Genomic DNA, 20,951 nt, shown 5'->3' with positions numbered 1-20,951 from the left:
TTTATGGCTGAGTCATAAAATGATTTCTACACATGGGAGAGTATGACAGCTGTTGTTAAAGGGTAACTACCGCTTTTTTTCAACCTGGATATTTTCCTATGTTTTTGTGTCTAAGTGACTGATGGGAACAACAATCTTTGACATTGGTCCAGTATTGATCGAGATCGCTGCAGTCGGCAGCGGTGAAACAAGCTACACTCTAAGTTAATAGGGCAATTGTCCAGCTTGTATTTACCTGCACAAAAGTGCTCGTTTTGCCATTGGCGGGCTCAATATTAATATTCTAAGTGTCTGATAACATTATGGAAATTATTTTTTAAGAAGGTCGACCTTTATGTTAAAGAGTAAGATTCTGTTTTTAAACATAAAAACATCCGCAAAATTGCGTTTGCTAAACCGACCAGACTCCATGTAAATAAATAGTAATTTTAGCATCGTAAAATACACTTCATTCAAAGTTGGCAGAAACAAAATAAAACTATGAAAAGCCGTTTTGGGTCGTCTTTCCACTTTTACAACCATCACAACTCTGGTTTTGGTTGAAATAAACACATACTTTACGGATTTACATGTGAAAATATGTTGGCTCTATACACGCTAATAGTATGAGTCTGGTGGGTTTAGCACTAGCGACTTCAGAGCTGTTTCTGGTTAAACAGAAAGGTCTCAAATAAGTGTTAAATGCCTATCTCTGAAGGGATCCTTTGCAAAATGTTGTCAGACAGTTAGAATATTAATCTGAGCCTGTCAGTGGCAAAACGAGCACTTTTGTGAAGGTAAATACAAGCTGGACAATTGCCCTTTTAACTTACATTGTAGCTTGTTTCGCCGCTGCTGACTGCAGCGATCTTGCTTAATACTGGACCAATGTCAAAGATTGTTGTTCACATCAGTCACTTAGACACAAAAACATAGGAAAATAGGGTCCAGGTTGAAAAAAAATGTAGTTATCCTTTAAGAACAAAGTAAATCTGGAGATATACAAATGTCGTTAAGACACCAGCATATAATAATATCATCTATACATTCAATACATTGGTGGAAAAAAGAAAAAGAAAAAAAGTAAACATAATAATGGACTTTTAACTTAAAAAATCACTGTATGGACGGTAACATCACAACAAAAGATAGAAACCAACACCAGATGCCACAAAAAAGAAAGCTCAAAATCTGATTGTGATTAGATACAGTCACTGTATGATCATATTGAGGTCTGGTGTTTTGTCCGTTAGAGATTAAGTGATATAGATGCAATATTTCTATTCTTTAGAGGCTCTGATATGTTAATGTTTGCTGACATAAGAAGAATTCAGTGTTTCATCCCTTCAAAAAAATAAAATATTAAAAAAAAAGGCTAAACACTTTATTAACCTGTTAAAATCCACCTCTTTTGCCTTTTCGTTTAATCTAATTAATTCGTTAATAATCATTTTTAACCCTCCAGTCGTCTTTTCGGGTCAAAATTGAGCCGTTTTCAAAGTTTCTATATCAAAACTTTGGATTTCTTTTGACCAAATTGCCCAAAAATAACATGGACTGTTCCATACAATGCTTCTCGCAAGTTACATTAAGGATCAGTTCACTACTTTCATTGAATTTTGGGTGTTTTTTCCCAATTTTATAGCATTTGAAAAAATTGTTTGAATGATTTCAAAACAGTATCCTGAAACTAAACTTTGACAAAATCCTTCCTCTGATCTTAACTATTAGTCAAAATAATTCATAATTTCAGCTTTTTTAACAATTTTTTTTGTAAGCATAAAAAAAAGTGTAAAAAAAAAAAAAAGTGTAAATTTTCAGTTTTTACCCGGGAGGACAACACGAGGGTTAAAGGATAAATGTTAATGAGAACAAAACAATTGAAATCCTGTATGAGGTGTCAATCCCACAATTAAAAAGGAAGGAATCTAGTTTTCATGTAGTGGTAGTGTCTAATTATTTATCACCAAGACACAGATAAAGAAGAGTCAGTCCACTTTAAAACAATGAAGAGTAAATGATGAATGTATACTGTACATGCTCTGATGATGGCATAACTGAACAGAAATACAACATTATGCTGCATATGACAAATGATAAAAAAAAGTCTGAATGACATGTTCTCACATGCAGTTGAAAATCTACCTTATTATGTTGCTCTACAATGAAAGACCTTTCCTTACAGAGCGTCTGGAGCAGCGTGAGAGGAGACGAGCTGTTATTTAGCAGTTGTTACATTCACACATATAATCATGTAACTCTTGAGCACTCGTCAAATTACTGCATTGTGTGTCTCACTGTAGTAGCACTGTCTGTCACACATTTGCAGGCAAAAACATTGCATGCATATTAGAGCATGTACAGACTCCTTTTGACAAAAGGTTCAAAGTTCTCCGTCTCATTGCTTTCAAATTGAAAATGTTTCAATATATTAATTTCTCTGAGGCTTTCGTGGCCGAGCTTAAAAGGGGCACGCCACTGATTTTAGATATGAAGCTTAATTTACTAGTCATGGTTAGTACTATACCGCCTTAAAACAGTTGTATAATGTCTTCTGTGACTCTGGAGGAGCTGTCTACAATCTGAAAAAATTCAATTAGAGTTATAAGTTGGCTGCATGCAGTTTCAGAGAAATGGGCAACAAAGAGTTGCATTATGGGAAGTGTAGGATACAGTGTTTTGGACTACTAGTTATGTTAGCCTCTGCTGCATCATTTTGACAATGTGTTTGTTTTAACTATCCTCCAACTGTTTGGAAGTGCAATACTAAAAAACCTGGAGCACCCATTTAACGCTGTTGTATGGAGAGCTTTTGCATATTCTATTAAATGAAAATGTTTATTGTATATTCCCCAAAATAAGGATTCATCAATCAATGTTTTGGTGTCAGCATTAAAACTCGGGTATTATTTGGCAATGACATTGTACGTGCACATTTTCTAACAATACGCAGCACAGTTGATCGTGTCTTGTGCTTCTAATGCTGGGCACAAAAATGATTAGGTTTGATTATGATCCTTTTAAACACGTTTCTAGCTAAAATATGGTTGATAAGGTTTTAGCCTGAGGTAAGAATCTGCTGATGTTAGACCTGGAGGTAAAAGAGTTGTGTTGTCTCTCGGCATGTTGGAAATATTTGTTGGATATATTCTACAAGAAGTTTCACCTGAATTCCAACTTTACTTTAAGAGCCATTTTGCTGCGCCTTTAATATAAGTGGGCCATCACAGTAATCCCTTTTAGATAGCAGCACTAACCACTAATCTCATTCCTTAGTCTTTCAGTAAAATGTTACGGGATTGGTCGTCTTTATGTCAACACCAACTCAGGTGTAAGAGGATTGTTGGCTTTTGGCACAGCACCAAGACAGCTTTGGCACATTCGGAGACAGGAACTGTCTCTCTGGTGAAAGAAATACAGAAAGAGAAAGAAATACAGAGACAGAAGCCAGCAAGAGGACAAAAAAAAAAGACACAGAGTACGTACCATCTCCTTATTGGGTGCCAGCATCTCCTCTATCATCATGCTGTCCCGCGTGAACGAGCTCCGGTTCAGCGTGTGAGACCTATCAGAACTGAAGGAACGCAGGCTTGGTGTGGTTGCCGTAGTAGTCACGGATTACCAAGACAACAGTCACAATGATGTAGAGGGTAGGTGAGGAGGAGTTGGAAGGAGGGGGGTGGGGGGGAGGAGGGGTGTATGAAAGTGAAAAGAAAAAACAAACATAAACACATTAAATGCATGCAGCTTCCAGGAACCTGACTTTATGCCACCAGTGACAACAACCACAAGGAAAGAAAGAACGCTCTTGAGGAGGGATGTCAAGTGTTTTCAAGATAAAACCCAGAGCTAGAAAGAAGTGATCGATGTGCTGATGATACCTATATGTCTGAGGCAACAACAAAACATCAATCTCTGTAGAAATCCAGATGCAAATGCAATCGTCAGTGCACCTCTTGGATGGTGAATGTACAGCGCAAAAACAATGCTACAACAATCACTACAGTGTCTTTCACAGTTTAAATGCCCTAAAAGCCTGAGGGAAGCAGAGTAGCTTATGAAAGATAAGCAGATTACTGTATGATGGACAATGGACACAGGGCTAGGACAGGAAGCTGGTATTGGCCAACAATTAGCTGCTGTCATTTTGTCTCATACTCACGCATATTACTCAAAGATTTTACATTTCTGTCCCAATACATTTGTCAGTGTGACGCTGTGATGTTGTTTGCTTCAGAGAGACTTTTATGAGGCAAAAAAGAGCATTCCTGAGCGATGACATGATGAATGTTTGCCTGCAATGTCTCAACCGTAATTACAACAGCGCTGTTTGCTCTACACAAGTAAACCGATGTGAACCAATTAGCCCGTGCTCTTAGGAGCTGCTCTGTAGCACAACATGGCAAAAACACACCTCTATTTCTGAGATGACAGAGCTATGGAAGCCTGTGTTGTTTATATATATATATATACAGAGGATACAGAGGAATGCAACTGCGATTCTGCTTTTATAGTTAACTTAGGAAAAAAAACAGATTTTATTATTATGGAAGATTTAAAATGCCTCCCTTACACCTTCTCATGAACTAATACAAGTGCATTGTATTTAGTATAGGCAGGTCTATGCGGCTCTCTTCTGAAATATCACTGAAATGCAATACATTTTGTGTGTTTGATTTTAACGGGGGGTTTACATTCATTCAATTTTTAGAGACAAAAAGCTAAATAATTGTTCTTTTAGCATTTGTTTTTTTGTTTAATTTATAGCGCAGTGAATGTATACATAACAAGGAAATGCATATAACAATGTGAATTGTATTTAACTTTTTTTAATTTAGGCATTTTAAATCGTCCATAAATTATCATGAGATAAAAGGATAAAAAATAATGCTCTTGACTTCTATGTAAGGAAAAGATACATCATATGATGTTTGAAAGTAATAGTTGCTGAACAAAAGTATTTGTAATACATCCACTAGATTACAAATTCAGGTTTGTGTTGTACATCATGTTATATGCAAAGTAAAACAAAACATAGTTAGTAGCAATAGATTAAATTAATTTTTGATACTTTAAAAAGATAATCTGTTGATGAAAAAACTATCCTGCTGTTCGATTAACTTGTTTCTTTTCAAAATAAATATCTAGTCATTTCTCAAACTATTTTCACTATTAAAGCAGTGTTGATGTGCATTTTAATGTACATTTTTTTATATGAAATGTACATATCATTCTTAAGAATAACAGTGCTTGACAACATACAGTACAGTGAGATTACAGTATTCTGCACTGTCCATTACATGACACTAAACTGATGAAGGCAACAGCTACAGTATTGCCTACAGATTTATCAGTTCAGGTCCCTGGAAGCTCGATGAAGGAAAACTCCACACAGAAACCAAAATGATGCAAAGCTCCACCTTTGTGGCTAAAACAAAAAGGCCCAAGGCATTGGTGACACAGTAACCACAGTCAAACACAAAAGCAAGCACAACGGGCTATTCTCTCACGAGCAGGGAACACAGCAGAACTGTTTTCAACTGAAAGGTAGACGATCACACAAGTGAGCCCCAGTACATAACACAGTGCCTGATGTCAACAAACAAAAAGTGTTAAGAAAAACATAAAAAAAAAATTGAAAAAATCATTAAGTTAGTAGTCAAACATACACAGTAAATATGTATTACATTGGACCACAAAGTAGCGACTGGAGTCTGGGGGTGCCAGGGGAGGGAAAGGGGTGAAATGGGTGGGGGAGGTAGGGGGAGGGGGGGCTCTTCATGCCTTCAGCCTTACCTGACTTTGGGACTAACAGTAAGAACGGACATGAGGAGAGAATAAAAGATCATGAACAAACAGAGGAGTGGACAGAGAGATGCAGAAAGGAGAAAAGCCAGGTTGGTAGATGCGGCCAGATGCTGACTGACTGACTGACTGACTGACTGACTGACTGACTGACTGACTGTCTCTAGGCCTGTAACAATTATGAAATAATTGTCTAATCGCAATTTTTTGACACAATTGCCATTTCTTTGTTTAACCGCAATTAAGTTAAAACATTATGTAAGGTTCTAAGGGGTATGACCATTGATGGTAATTGTCAGTTTTATATTAATTTAACAAAGAAATTCAATGTTTCATAAAATAAAGAGGCGTGGTTTACTTCACAGGCTGTGTACCTGTGTTATGACATTGTCTAAAAAGATGTATTCTGGGGTTCATTCAAAACTTTAATTTGCTTGCAAAAGTAATACATAAATAAATATTTGTAAACTGGAATGAAAGAGACAATTATATTGTTAATTGCAATTGTTTCTGAGACATTAATTGTACGGTAAAATTGGGAATTGTTACAGCTCTACCTGTCGCCCCTGCTTTGCATCCTCACTGCTCGCTGTCTGACTGACTTAGAGCACATGTACAATTTACACCTAATTCACTTATAAACTCCTCATTTTCAGACTAATATCAGAGCAGCTTCATCTTCCCCGCATGTATACTAATTTGGAATCCAGGGTTCCAGATGTAGAAGTCTCCTTTACATGTTTGCATAAATGATGTTTTTGGGCACTTCCATGCTTGGATGGGCATAAAACCCTTGGATGAATCATCAGAAAAAAGATGAGCAACTGCATTAGAACACATCTGGCCATTTGCTATAAACAAAAAAGTACAAGTCTGTGTATGCAGAAATTTAAATGTAACAGGCGTTCATTAATGTAAAAAAGTTACGCACTAAAGCTTTAATATAAATGTTAGTGCAGCTTTAAGGAGAAAAGTTAACTGTGACTCCAAAGATGCATTTGGGTAAGAAACACCGAACTAACGTCAGGCTGAGCTCAAGATTACCCTCAATGCTAGATAGAATTCATGCCTCTGTTTGGCATCTTTGCCATAGCAACGTCAGCTGATGCTCATGGGTATTGTAGTATTTAGAGAATAAATAATTCCACCTGATGGCCACAACATAAACCTACAGAATCATTAGATTTTCCAGGAGACTTGTGTGTGTCTATGTTGAGGAACGTTGAGGATATCATTAAAATAAAAAATTTAAAATGGTAATATACAGTGGGACAAAACTACCTTTGGACCAAGCGGCTCCTCCCACGTCTCAAATTTAAATTGGGTATGCATGTTTTACTTTTTGTGATGTTTAAAAGTTTTAGAATAATCACTGAAAAAAACAAACAACATACATGACATAACTACAACTTTCTTTCAACTCACTAATAGTGAGTTTTGTAGATAATTCACTTCCTAAATTGACTGAACTGCAAAGAGATTTGAACCCATTCCTACAGGGGAACCAGAAAATGTGTTAAACTAATTCACACAAACACACATCCCACCCCACTCAAACAGTGTGTGTTGATGTAACCCTGGGCTCAGGGCCATGAAATCGAACATGCTTCTAATTTCCTGTGGCTCAGTTTCTGTGTATGTCACCGCTCAGATATTCAATAACCCCTCCCTGTTCAGCGGGTTGCACAAGTGTCAATATTTTTTGTGTGAGCAAATAAGTTCAACAGCCACAGAAAGCGAACTATGATCTCCCATTGGTGAGAGGAAAACTTGTGTTTCAGGGGTCCGAATAATGTAAAGCCTAACTGCCATCTTACTTCTTCTGGACAATATAAGAATTCATTAAAGACATTTTTTTTTTGTTTTTTTTCTATTACGATATTACTTCAACTTCATTAAGTGAAAAAGACTCTTCAGCACATCTAAACTTCAGCGTAATCACCATAAACCAGTCCTTCCAGAAAAAATTCTGTTTTTTTGTGATTGTTGCGGGCAAAAATCCTTGATTATGCGGCACGTTTTCTTAAAAAATATGATGGAATATGCGGGATATTTATGCAATTTTATACGATGAAATTGCGGGAACTTGCAAAAATTGCGGGAACTTGCAAAAACTGCGGTTTCATCATGGCTTCATCGCGGGGTTTGCAGCTTTTCGATGATGTTCATGTCGCGTAATTACGTCACTTCATAACATTACCATGGCAACAGGGGAAAATGGCTGCTCTAGTGTGAAGTAAACGCAACATTTTTCAACTTTCTGCTAAGATATATGTGACTTTTTTGCAACGAAAATGCGGAGATTATGAAATCATGCAAGCCCCACATATTTTGCGTGGAAATCGGCGAAAGTGCGGCATATTTGAAAAAATGCGCCTCCCGCATAAATATGCAGACTTTGGATGATTATGCATTGAATTATGCGATCGCATAATCGCGTTTTTCTGGAGGGACTGATAAAAAAAAAGGAGACCATGGTGGAGATGTCTACCACATGCCTGCAATCCAAAAAACCCTGTCGCTTCCTGTCTAAGACTGCTCTTTGCTTCTTTGGAAAAAGCTTTCCTCTCTTTTTGAGCAAGAACAGCGGTAGCAAATTGTACAGTACCATGAGTGATTTCCTTCACGCCATTTTTATGAGGAACCCCACAACAGTCTGATCAGTGTTTTTAAGACTCATACAGCTAACAAGCTACAATAGCTTCCTACATTTTGGACTCTTTGGCTCTATGTGTCCTACAACTTTCAAGATAGTGTGCTATTAGTCAACGGTGCACATTTGTGTTCACCAACTTTGGAACCCTGCGAGCCGTTATAACGTGCTTTGTCTAGAAAAGTTTGCAGTTTTTAACGCTGGTGTGCCCGGGCCTTTACAAATCAACAACATCAACAAATGTCTAGTTTTGTGACAGCTGTAGTTCAATATCAAAATGCTACATTTACCCTAAAAACCCCTCAGAAATAGTCATAATATTGATTATGGACTGGCAGGGTAGTGTTATAGTGCGTCTTACCTCTGTGATCGTGCACCAACACTGAAGCCCATGTAGCCCTCCTGAGGGAGCGAGTCGTCCCCCAGCTCCCGCAGGTCCTGGGGGGCCAGATATTTGTCTGTGTCCCCCGTCATTGCATCGTCACCTGCAGGTTGAAAACACACAGGGCCGAAGAAAGGTTACACATTGTCTTTCCATCTTTCATGAGTATCTGCTATGAGTATCCCTCGCGTAAAAAAGTGCACAGAGAATGAACGAACTCAATAAAACCCGTAATAAAACTAGATTTACGTTGTTCCTTTGGGGAATTCCACGAATGCAAATGAAACATACTGGCTGTTGGCATATTGGTCTGGTTTCTTGTTATTGCCATTCATGCAGACCATAACAGAGAAGCTCTTTTAGACTGACAGATCAATGCAGCCTCTGCCCAGAGGCTGTTTTCCAGTTCAGCACTAGTCCAACAAGCACACACAAACAAAAGTATTTGCTGTCACTAAAAGGCTTTTTGTCACAGTCCCTAAATGACAAACAAATGTTAACAGTAAGCTTGCAGACAACAAATACTGCTGCTGTCAGTACCTTTTTATGTCAGGTTAGTTCAGTGAGCTAGCAGTAATGGCAATAACAGCAGTTTAACAATTTTATATTTAAATAAAGTTTAATATAAAGGATGTTTCCAGTCAATAAAAACACAGCAGAACTCCATGTCATCACAGCAAACAAATCATTCAAGCCATAATAAAAAAGTGGATGAAACATACTTTACAGGCCTAGCAGGAAAACAGTAAGCAGCATGTTATTCCCCTCAGAGTTACTGTAGATCCTACTGATGAACCGGCGAGCGCAGAGTTGAAAGAGAGAAGGCAGGAGAGGAGGAGTTAAAGAGGGGAGAGTGGAGCAAGTGCATGCAGGCAGAGAAACGAAAAGAGAAAAGAAAAGGAAGGCATTCCAGCAACCACAAAGCACCGGAGACCCCCGCCTCACCCTCCTGTCCCCTCATCCCCTGCAGCTACAGCACCCCTCCCCCCCCTTTTTTCTAAACTTTCTCCCTCACACACACTTTACAGACCCCATCTGGCGACATTCCAGCCCTTTCTCCGGGACCTCACCGCCTCATTTCAGCCTCCTAAACGAGCCACAACTCACCTCCTGCTTTAAAGCACTTCATTCAGCCAGAAGTCCAGTTTGCAGGATTTTTACCCTGAACTAACTTTTGCTTTCAACTTCCTTCAAATATCTCTCTCTCCTGCATATACACACACCCACTACTGTCTGTCTCTCTTTCACAGTCCGGCGATCCCACAAACAGATCGGCTTTCTCCCGCCTACCCACCCTGCTCTAGGATTATCCAGTGTGTGTGTGTGTGTGTGTGTGTGTGTGTGTGTGTGTGTGTGTGTGTGTGAGTGTGAGAGAGAGAGAGAGAGAGAGAGAGAGAGAGAGAGAGAGAGAGAGAGAGAGAGAGAGAGAGAGAGAGAGAGAGAGAGAGAGAGTATATGTGTGGGGGACAGACACCTAGAGCTCACTGCAGGACAGAAATAGTAAGTGGGTGTGTGACTCAGTTGTCGAACATCTAAACTCTACCTATGCAGCGCCTATAGGAGTACGTACAGTGCAGTATACATCCTCACTGCTCTCCTTAACTCTTTTATTTCTGTTTTAATTGACATACTGTGCTTTGTTTTATTTATATTTTGTCTTGTCTGTCTCTTCTTGCTCTACCTGTCTCTGCTTGTTTAGGGTAAGGTAAAGCAGCGAAAATATTCTAAATATAGCGTACACTTACACTGATATTGATTTCTTTAGGTGTCTAGAACACGTTTAGCTGCTGCCCCTGTCCACAGCAGGACATTGCTCAGCTTCCGTGTCGGTACTCCTGTCTGTTTCTCCAAACTTGGGGCGTGCTGACCTCCAATTACTGCAGGTAATACACTGATTATGGAGAAGTGTACCTCATACAACCCCACTTCAAAATATCCAAACTATCCCTTTAAGTCTGACTCAAATCCAAATGTAAACCATCAATATAGGATTATCTTAGTTACAGTTTACTGATTAGTTGATTAGTGGGTTGACTTCTTATTAACAGTCCTGCTTCTTTTTTTTTTTAAATCGCAAGTGTGTTATATTTAGAATATGAAATGTCAAAGCCAAAGAAAGGCATGCAGGGCCAAGGATGAAAACACACGACAGATTTTGGATCTTCACCTAAAAGCAACACTGGACACTACGATTACTACATCACTACAACAATTATTGAAACAAGTAGACAACTTTGCATCAAATATAAGCCAACGTGCGTTAAATATGTTACTGCCTTATAAGTAGTTAGGTTTTCTCGTGATACAGGTTTTATATCCATGCTGACCACATATTAATTAACTTTACAACTCTGGAAAAACTCTTTGTAAAGTCCAGAACAGTTTGTGAAATACTGCAGAGGGTTTGTGGGCTGTGCTTATTTAGACTGTGGACTGTGTGAGTTATTAGAGATGTTAATCATTGCTGTTACTCAGCTGGTATGTGTGTGTGTGTGTGTGTGTGTGTGTGTGTGTGTGTGTGTGTGTGTGTCTAGAGTTACATTTCATATATTTTTAGATCAGAAATTAAAGATGGCCACACTACGCAAGCAAAACAACAAAGACAACAACTCCCACACAAATTCAGTGTGAGGGCAAACAGGCACATAAATATACATATGAAAAATGAGTTTAGTTCAATTAGTTCAGCTGCAAACTGATTATTGGAGTCAGTTACAGCAACATCAGCATTTTTTGGAACTTACAGGAATAGCTGATGCAGATATTTCCAACATCCATCTCTGTTCAAATAAAGCAGAAATACACCTTCACCCATTTTTTAAACCCTTTGGAATATTTACAATATTGTTTAAATCATGCATGCAGGGATTTTAGTGACAGAGACGGCTGTATCCAGTTTTCTTTTCATTCCTATGTTCTCTTTCTCAACTCATCCCACATATTTCTCTTTTCTGCCCCCCCATCTACTGCAAGTGTGCTTCACTAGAAAGACACACTAAATATTCAGCCAAAGAGCCATCATTCATGGGACAGACCTAGACTTTATGACATCCTTCACAGGCCATTCTATATAGAGATCGATGTGACATTATACTGCATATATATGAATAATGTGTTAAAAATAACAAGGCTGTACTGAATAGTTCTAAGCTTCATTTATAACGTTGACATTCGAACGCTGCTCAGCTCTTTGTTTCTTTTGTTGCATGTCTATTCTATTCTATTCTGTTTCAACCTGGCATTTCTGCACAGATAAAGATTAGGCTACACTAATGTTATTAACATATACTACTTGTAAAGTTAGATTATAGTGGTGGCTACGTAGGATTGTTTCCGACTCCAAACATTTCTAATAACTCCAGAGCGTTGTTTCTGTCGTACCATATTGTTGCTTTCAACCAAAAGGCGCGATGATTATTTCATCATTATTCTATGCCCCTATTGGATCAGCCTGCTGCCTACATATATTTATGTTGACGAAACTGATGTGTTATATTTACTAAAGAAAGTTGATTTAAAAAAAAAAAAAAAAAAAGACTAACCCATTTAATCCGAATAATCACTTTGATCAAATTGAGGATTTTTTTTTAGGGTGATGGCGTCAGAAAATATGACGAAAGACATTTGAAGCATCATTTGAAAACCTCAGTAGAAGCTTTGAATGTAAAAAAAGAAGAAAAAAAGACATTTGGTACAGCCCGAAATTATAAATGACAACTGCAGAAATTGAAACTATGGCACACCTGGTAATCTCATGATATCGGTTCATATTAAACAATTGCGAGAAATTAAACGTTTGTTTCTGCAGGCTGCTGAAAGTAAGCGGCTATAAAAACTGGCATGTGCAGACAGCATGATACATGTAACTTCTGAAAACTGAAAACCTACCATTCTTTACAAACAACGCAGACGCTTTATCAAAAACACCAGAGGGCAGAAGTGAAACGAGGTACTGATTTAAATAACTCAATATATCAATTTCTAGGTTTTTTTCCTCCCCCCAATCTCATCAGTGAGAGTCAGTGAAAAGTTCAAGTTCAGCTGCTTTTTAAACCACACTAGAGACCATGAGAAAAGAGATACACAAACACACACACACACACACACACACACAAGCAGCTGACACCGTGTTTGCTTTGGCCCGAATGTGTGAAACTACAATGGAAGCGTCACTGACAAGCCCCCCGAAGACAAAGGATCGAGTGTGTGTGTGTGTGCCGTCTACTCCATGGCATGAAAAGAAATCTGTCACACACTCTGCAATGCCATATGCAGACAGTTGGCATGGCAACCAGGAGAAAAAAAGGCATATTCCCTACATTTGGATGCATGAAAATATTGGAGGCTTTACAACAACACAGCACGAGAGAGTCGAAGCGGGAAGCAGCAGCTAAAAGTACTCGAGTACAGGGCGGTGTATCACACTATACAGTACCTCTGACTGAGAACCTTTACTATAACACAAATATCTTCCTACTTTCAATATACACATATAAATATATGATATAAATCATGACGCCGAAGAGAAGAGATTGGCGATGTTAAGAACAGAGGACTGACATACAGAAAGAAAGAGGTATGAAAGAAGAAGAAGATTTAAAGAACAAAAAAATGAAGAAAGATGAAAAATACCTTCTTCCACATCAGATATATAGTCCTCTGTGATCATTTCGGGGACATTGGCTTTACAGACTGTGTAATTGGGATGGAGGAGAGGGTTAGAGAAAAAAGGAACGAAAAAATATGGAGAAATGATATCCATCACAAAATGAAAGGCAAAGAAATAACAGAAAACACAGTGAATCCTCACTGTGTTTTCTGTACATGTTCAAATAAAGGTTTATATCATGACTGATAGAATGGAATAAGTTAATGATGGAAACAAAATGTCGGCTTTTTCACCTGAACTACTCAGCAACAACATCAAAATAACGGTTTCCATGACAACAACAGTGGGGAAATTTTGCAACCAAGGGACCAGCACTGTGACCTGTTACAGCCCAAAAGCCAAATATGACTCAACCTGGGATTTTATAGACGTTGGATGTCTCTGCCGGATTTTGTGACTGAGGTCAAGTTGTGTGTGGAGAACCGTTTTGAATGGATTTAATGTAATACAGAATTTACACATCAGTAGGCAGTAAAATGAATCCTTACCTTCATCATCGGACATGTCCAGCACCTCGTTCATGGTCTCTGGAACGTTCATCTTGTGCTTCTCAATCACAGTCTGTCAAATTGTTACAGAAAAGTTTGAAATTAAAGCCATTAATCACAAGCAAATAAGACTGAGTAAAAAAAAAACAAAGAGGGGCATTGGAATAACGTGACATGTTACATTTCCACAGTATTAATTAAATCAGTATAACTTTAACACTGCTTTCATTCATTACTCCAAATTGCTGTTTTTTTTATTTCGGTGTAAAGCTAGCATGAAATTAAAATTCAACACTTCCTGCAGATGTTTCATGTTAAGAAAACCTACCAGGAAAGAGAGGGATCGGGCTGTAACAATTCCAAATTTTGCTGTACAATTAATTGTCTCAGAAATAATTGCGATTAACAACATTATTGTCTCTTTTTAAAATAAAAGCCCTTGCAGATAGCCATTGTTTTAGATTACAAAAGGGAAGGATTTGGGAAACAGTCAACCAAGCACACACATGGTATGTTTGAACACATGCTCTCAGAAAGTGATCCGCACCTGAGTGGTCAAAGTCTCCTCTGTGACCACTTTGAGTGTGTCAACTACAGAGATGTAGCCGAGCCTCCTGGCAATGGACAGAGCGCTGTTCCCATTCTGGACAAAACAAATTGAATAAAAGAGGCGAGTCATTGGTTTCATCAATCAAATTTCAATCAAAACTATTAAGTGCTAAAGTGTGCACTAAAACCTTAATCACCAAATAGGGGTGTGCAAAAAAAATCGATTCACATTCAAATCGCGATTCAAACTCTACCGATTCAAAATCAATACATATTTTTTAATAAAAAAAGAAAAAGTAACTACATTTACATACTGTGAATCGTTTAAAAAAAAAATCGTGCACTCCTATCATCAAAGCTGTTTTACATCTGATTGACTGGATATTTGGTACTTTTGGTAGAAGTTGGAAACAGAGAACTGATTATAATCTACAAAGCTCATGAGCTAGAATCAAACTTTAATAAGATAGTGTTTGTCTGAGTTTGTGTGTGTGTGTGTGTGTGTGTGTGTGTGTGTGTGTGTGTGTGTGTGTGTACTCACAGCTGTGAGTTCGTTGGGTGATGCTCCATGATGTAGCAGCAAGTTGATGATGTGTGTGTGTCCCTGCTGTGCAGCCTGATGGAGAGGTGTGTAACCGTTCTGCAGAGGAGGGGAAAAGAGAGAAAGTTAAATACTAAATACATTCATTCTACACGCACTGACGTGCACAATCAGTGATGTATGGTGAATATATACTGTCTGAAAATATGCAATTGCTCAAATCTCTGCACACAGAAATAAAAGAACAAACACAAACACAAACACACTCACACTCACACACTAAATAGTTACCTTGGTCTTAGCGTTAACCTTCGCCTGATTTTTCAGCAGGAAATTGACCATCTTCACATTGCCATAGTGACAGGCCACATGGAGAGGAGTGTATCCCAGCTGATGATACAGAAAGTCATTTGGAAAAATGTGATTAGCAAAGAGATGATCATCCAGTCATTATTGTTGGTATCGTCTCCTCTTTGTCTGCTTAAATTGTGAAACTTAAATACGAAATGTGTTTTATGAAACTTTATGAAGTGAATAACTTTAATCGCTGCAGGGTCTGAGAAGCTGTTTGATCTCCAACCTTGTGACTAAGGACAAGAAGACACAATCATTACCTTGGTCTCAGGGTCTATAGTAGCTCCCTGGTTGACTAAGACCTCAGCAACGTTGACTTTATCCTCCTGGGCAGCCAGGTGGAGCGGAGTCAGACCAGACTGAGGACAGACAGACAGACAGACAGACAGACAGACAGAGAGAGATGGAGGGACAGAAAGGCATTGAATTGAGTACAATACAATCCAGGTCTGTGCACCAATAACAAGAGAATGGAAGTTGACCATACCAAAACCAACACAAACTAAAAAATGCACTCAGTAAAGTGCAGATCTCCGCCAGGTGTATCTCCCTCTCACCTCCCAAACAAAGAAGAGTTGAATCTCACTCAATTATCCCTACTGGCTCCCTTAAAGTCAAGATGGCAAGGAATTGATCTGCAGATGCTCCGGTGAAAAACGAGACCAAACCTTTCTATAGATGTGTGCTTTTGAGCCACGACAAAAGGCCAAAATGTGGCAGGTGAAGCTTGTTTTTCAGCTTAGCCGATTGCCAGAAATGCGTTTTGCTACTGAAGCAGCTGTTGATAACTTGCAGCCCCTACTGGCCAGTAATAAGGAGTGAGGCATGTCAGCAGTCAATGATGGTATACAAAAGATTCAGATCAAAAATTGTGGATCACCACAACCATGAGAGGTCCTTGAGTACACAGTTATAATGTGCACACCTTACATGTAAGTACTCCCATGTTATGACAGAGACAAACATCTGTATCAGTGGCAATTTTTACACACGGATCTCGTACCTTATTGCCCATGTTTATTGGAGCGTCTCGAGCCAGCAGCAGCGTCACTATGTCCACGTTGCCTTCCTGTGCTGCGAGGTGTAGAGGAGTGATCCCCTGGCGGGTCACCGTGTTGGTGGAGGCGCCGTACTCCAGTAACGTGGTGGTTATCTCCATCTGATTCTTCTTAGCTGCAATGTGGAGCGGTGTGTAACCGTTCTAGGGACAGAGAAGGGAGTTATCTTCTTTTTTTTTTTCTTCCACCACCATCAGTCACTCACATACAGCCACAGTTAGAATATTCTGGATCTATTTGTTTTAATGCAATACTTTTTCCTTTTGGGAAATATGTTTCTTTACTTTTTTTCCTTGCTTTGATTATCTTACATGGAATTTTGCGTAAAGCTGCAATATTGTGATATTAAAATATGAATAAAATTAAATTGACTTCAGCCATATCTTCTAGCTCAATTCTCTTTATGTCTACATTTTGCTGCAGGGGGTGTACAACTAAATTTTAAGCACTTGGAGATTTTACAGTTTATGTCCAGGACCTAAAGATATTAATAAATACAAAATAAATGAAAAAAAAGCTAAAATTCTTTAATGTCTAGCTAGGATCATTGCCTGAAAACACTATGAGAGTCAAAGTTATTGGGGCCTAGCTGAATTCAGTGGCAGCACTTTCTGGATGGATGCCATTAGAGTGTTAAAAGGGGAATTCAACGAGCCAATCACCAATGCTTCGCTCAGCTATAGTACACAGTGTAATTGCATGTGGGTGATTGAAACTAGGTCAGCCTGCTTTCAACCCGAGCCAGAACCAGAGAGAGAGAGAGAGAGAGAGAGAGGGTTGGCGCATCAATGCTCAAATTTCCCCGCGGGGGTGAATAAAGTATCTTCTATCTATCTATCTATCTATCTAAGAAACTTTCGATTTAACTCACTTTAACTGACTCTTACCTTTGCAGCAGCATGCGGTGAAGCTCCCTGGTTGAGCAAGAGCAGCGCCACCTTCTGGTTATCGTAGTGTGCTGCCACATGCAGTGGAGTTAGTCCACTCTGAACATACACACAACAAGGATTGTTAGGTGGTGGTATGCATACAGAATAGTGCAGTGTGGAGATACAGAGAATACTGTGGAAGCTTTGAGTGTAGCTGTAAAACAAACATGTGGGAGTTGCATACATTATTTAATGTACCCTTTATGTGGGAGCTCTTAAAACCATCATTCTCTCACACACCAGTACTTCAACATGGGTTACCTTCCCAGCAGCATCAGACGGAGCGTTTTTCTGCAGCAGCAGGTTGGCGACCTCGATCTTCCCGTACTTTGCAGCCACATGTAAAGGAGTGAAGCCCTTCTGCAGAGACACACAACAACAGGAAAAGAACATTAAACCAAATTTATTACAGAATCTAACACTACTGTTGTTAAAAGCACTTCAGTTAATGGTTACTTACAGCTCGCTTGTGACTTATTTTCTATACATGGCTGCTCCACAGAACCATATGTGTTCAATCACTTATAATTGAGTCATTTGTAGGGTTATGTCATGACAAAACATGGGGAACTGATTATTTGCTGCTTAAAAAGGATGAAACTAAAAAAGAGCTTGGGGTGTGGAAATGTGTGTTGTGTGCGTTACATCACATTCTTCAGCTATGAGGCAACACAGATCCATGAACCCACTCTGACCAGATAGACCCAGCTCTGTGTGTATATTGTATGAGGTGACGGTTAGTTATGGAGCTTGACAGAATCCAGACTGGCTTCCTGGTTCAAGGCTCCTGAACAATATGAATATGGAAGTGGTGGATGAACGAATGACAATGATCTAAAGCAGTGTTTCTCAAATGGGGGTACGTGTACTATTTTATGCAATTTCTAAACTGTAGGTTTTTCTAATGTATTTATTTTCTAGCCCTCTTTCCCTTTCCCTAAGTGACTTTGCCACTTGTCAGGCCGCCATTGTAAATAAGAACCTGTTGTTAATGAATGAATGAACAACAGGAAAAGAAGATATTCGACCCCGCTGAAATGTTTGGACCGTAGCACACATTTGTGCTTCATCTATCCTTTAATGTGAAATTAAGTAATCTATGACCTTCACTGAGCCGTATTGGTGATCAATAGGAAATGTAACAATGCTTTGGCTACAACACTGGCCTCTAACTAGAATTGGGCTGAAATATGCCCGAGGCAATGACTAATCGTTCACATTAACTACAATACACACAGTACACACAATACACACAGTACATTAATATGTTTGGTTCGTTTTGTGTCATATCGCACCTTCAAGGCGCCAGGGAGACATTTAATCAAAATACAATCTATGAAGCGGATTGTGTGTATAATAGGACTTCATTAACATTTTTAAATGTTTTGCAGTCATTACAGATGGCCCCGGCAATACCCAGCTATCGTATCGAAGTAGGACAGAGCAAGCACACATTTTGATCACTTTTAGCCATGCTAGCGGCATCTCGGTCCACTGCTCCAGAGGCACAGAATTTCATACAGACATTCATGGTTTCCAGAATACATGAGTACTATTGAGTTTTCCTCTAGCTCCACCCAATTAGCTAATTTTAGCATGCTAACATGCTAAACTAAGACGATGAATCAACAATATACCTGTATTTTTAATTTCATCAAATCATTAGCAGCCGTTCACTAAAACACACAACAGTTAATGATTGACAAAAAAGAAAAATAGAAGAATGACATCTGTGAGTCTTTGATCGAATTAACCCCGCCAAGGAGGTCATGTTTTTGGTTTGGTTTGTCTGTCTGAGCCCATTAAGCCCATTCAATTATGGAGCGGATCCAAATTACGGGGCAAATGCACAAATCGTTTTTTACTTTTGTTACGTTGCGAGATAGGGCATTCGGCCTTGGCGGAGTTCTGCGCTCTCTGAGTGCCCTTCTAGTTTAATTGCAATGGGTCCTGGCTGGTGGGACCTTAAAAAAGGACCTCAAGGAAATTAATATAGACAATACACAAGTAGAGTCTGTTCCTTTCTTTGTTTTGTCAATATCCAGTCATGGCTGAAAAATCGCCTGGAACCATCTCCTCTGTTTGGCTGTATTTAGAGTTTGGGGACTTCCCTCAGTGTTGCAACTGTCGCCATGAAACGCTCTATTGCAATTTAAATGGATGTTATGAAATGAGTAATGTACAAAGAAAACCTCTCTATGAACAATGTTTTCAGGCTCTAGAGAAGTTATTCTGACCCAACTCACTCACTGGCAGTCAACTGTAACTGATGTATGATGAAGATTTTCTTTCATTTTTTGGACCAAGTATGTGTCTAGTCAGTCTCTCCGTGTATATGTGCCGCAGTTACAGTAATCCTCTTGCTTTCCAGCTAAATGTTTGTGTGCACATGGGACATGTGTTTTATGAAACATGTGCTATCATCAACCTCCAGATGGCAAAACAACCAATGTCCTGGAAATATCTGTCTCCACACATCAGATTTACCTTGGTAATAATGCCCAGACTAGCTCCTTGGTCCAGCAGCCCTGAAGCCACATCTTTGTGTCCCTCCCTGGCAGCCAGGTGTAAAGGTGTATATCCGGAGTTGGTGGTGGCGTCTGGGCATGCTCCGTTTGCCAGCAGCTGGTGGACGATGTCTTGCTTACCAAGACGGCTTGAGATGTGCAGCGGAGTCTGCTCGTCCTGGTGACGACAACCAAACAGACATTTAAGTTTTTTATTGAAAGTCAAAAATGTCTGTGATATAATGAATAGTGGCTTTGCTAATGTATTATTTAAAGCTGGGGTAGGCATATTTGTTTTTAGGCAAAAAATCATTCTTAGAGAAAACTAGACTTCTGCACCTCCTCCTGGCTCTGTTTTCAGGTTTTAGGAAATCTAGCCTATGACGGGATATTTTGGCCAATCACAGGTCATTTTAGAGATAGAGCGTTTCCATTGGCTGTTCAACAATTGCAGATGTGCATGTCCCTATAGATGGTGAAAGCCTGATTAAATGGAGGAAAATCCTGCAGAAAAGGTTGCTATTTCAGTATTGGCAACAACTCAAAAAAGGAAGACTGACTTCTCAAAAAGAGAGTCTGACAATAAAACCAAATAAAAGACGCGTCAATATCGGTCAAGCGTTTCAGAGATGGAGAGAAAATGTTGCTAATAGTTTAGCCTTCTGCTAACCCTAGAATCACAGTATGTCATCTCAAAGGGCTTTACAGAGAAAACAGGACAGTTGTTCTCCGCTATATAACGGGATCACAATTATGAGAGGGATGATTTAAATGAATGACTAGTCCTCCTACAGGTTACTGTATGAAGGATAGGCTGAGGACAAAGCAGGGAGAGCTACAGGAGGAGGGCTGCATTTTAAAATTCTGGTGTTTGTTTAGCCTTATCCAGAAAACTGCTGACCCCAGCTTAAAGAGTCAAACATCTTATTACAGAATAGGTGAATCCTAAAAAAACTAAATGCAGATGTGTGTTGCATTCAAATTAATGTAAATACAACAAAACAGCCCACCTCCAAAGCATTATTTTCTTACAATGA

The 20,951-nt window shown here is 39.0% G+C and overlaps 1 protein-coding gene across 45 annotated transcripts in view; it reads right to left on the bottom strand.

Moving 5' to 3' along the window:
• Window positions 1-20,951, bottom strand: part of LOC116061495 (ankyrin-3-like) — a 172,946-nt gene that overhangs the window by 45,279 nt on the left and 106,716 nt on the right. For 17 of the 45 annotated variants that reach the window (XM_035997593.1, XM_035997594.1, XM_035997591.1 and 14 more), the window contains 15 exons: window positions 19,895-20,092; window positions 17,669-17,767; window positions 17,366-17,464; window positions 16,424-16,621; window positions 15,681-15,779; window positions 15,358-15,456; window positions 15,067-15,165; window positions 14,524-14,619; window positions 13,977-14,049; window positions 13,452-13,511; window positions 11,564-11,599; window positions 8,799-8,922; window positions 5,776-5,787; window positions 3,466-3,568; window positions 2,125-2,169 (listed from right to left, as the gene is read on the bottom strand). In XM_035997593.1, the coding sequence (XP_035853486.1) occupies window positions 2,125-2,169; window positions 3,466-3,568; window positions 5,776-5,787; window positions 8,799-8,922; window positions 11,564-11,599; window positions 13,452-13,511; window positions 13,977-14,049; window positions 14,524-14,619; window positions 15,067-15,165; window positions 15,358-15,456; window positions 15,681-15,779; window positions 16,424-16,621; window positions 17,366-17,464; window positions 17,669-17,767; window positions 19,895-20,092 (1,440 nt within the window). The remainder of the gene's footprint in view (window positions 1-2,124; window positions 2,170-3,465; window positions 3,569-5,775; window positions 5,788-8,798; window positions 8,923-11,563; window positions 11,600-13,451; window positions 13,512-13,976; window positions 14,050-14,523; window positions 14,620-15,066; window positions 15,166-15,357; window positions 15,457-15,680; window positions 15,780-16,423; window positions 16,622-17,365; window positions 17,465-17,668; window positions 17,768-19,894; window positions 20,093-20,951) is intronic. The other 28 variants (XM_035997562.1, XM_035997560.1, XM_035997559.1 and 25 more) reach the window with 16 other exon arrangements.

This window comes from Sander lucioperca, chromosome 22 (assembly GCF_008315115.2).
Source record: "Sander lucioperca isolate FBNREF2018 chromosome 22, SLUC_FBN_1.2, whole genome shotgun sequence".
In the NCBI taxonomy this organism is placed as follows: domain Eukaryota; kingdom Metazoa; phylum Chordata; class Actinopteri; order Perciformes; family Percidae; genus Sander; species Sander lucioperca.
This window is presented reverse-complemented; position numbering and strand designations above follow the sequence as displayed.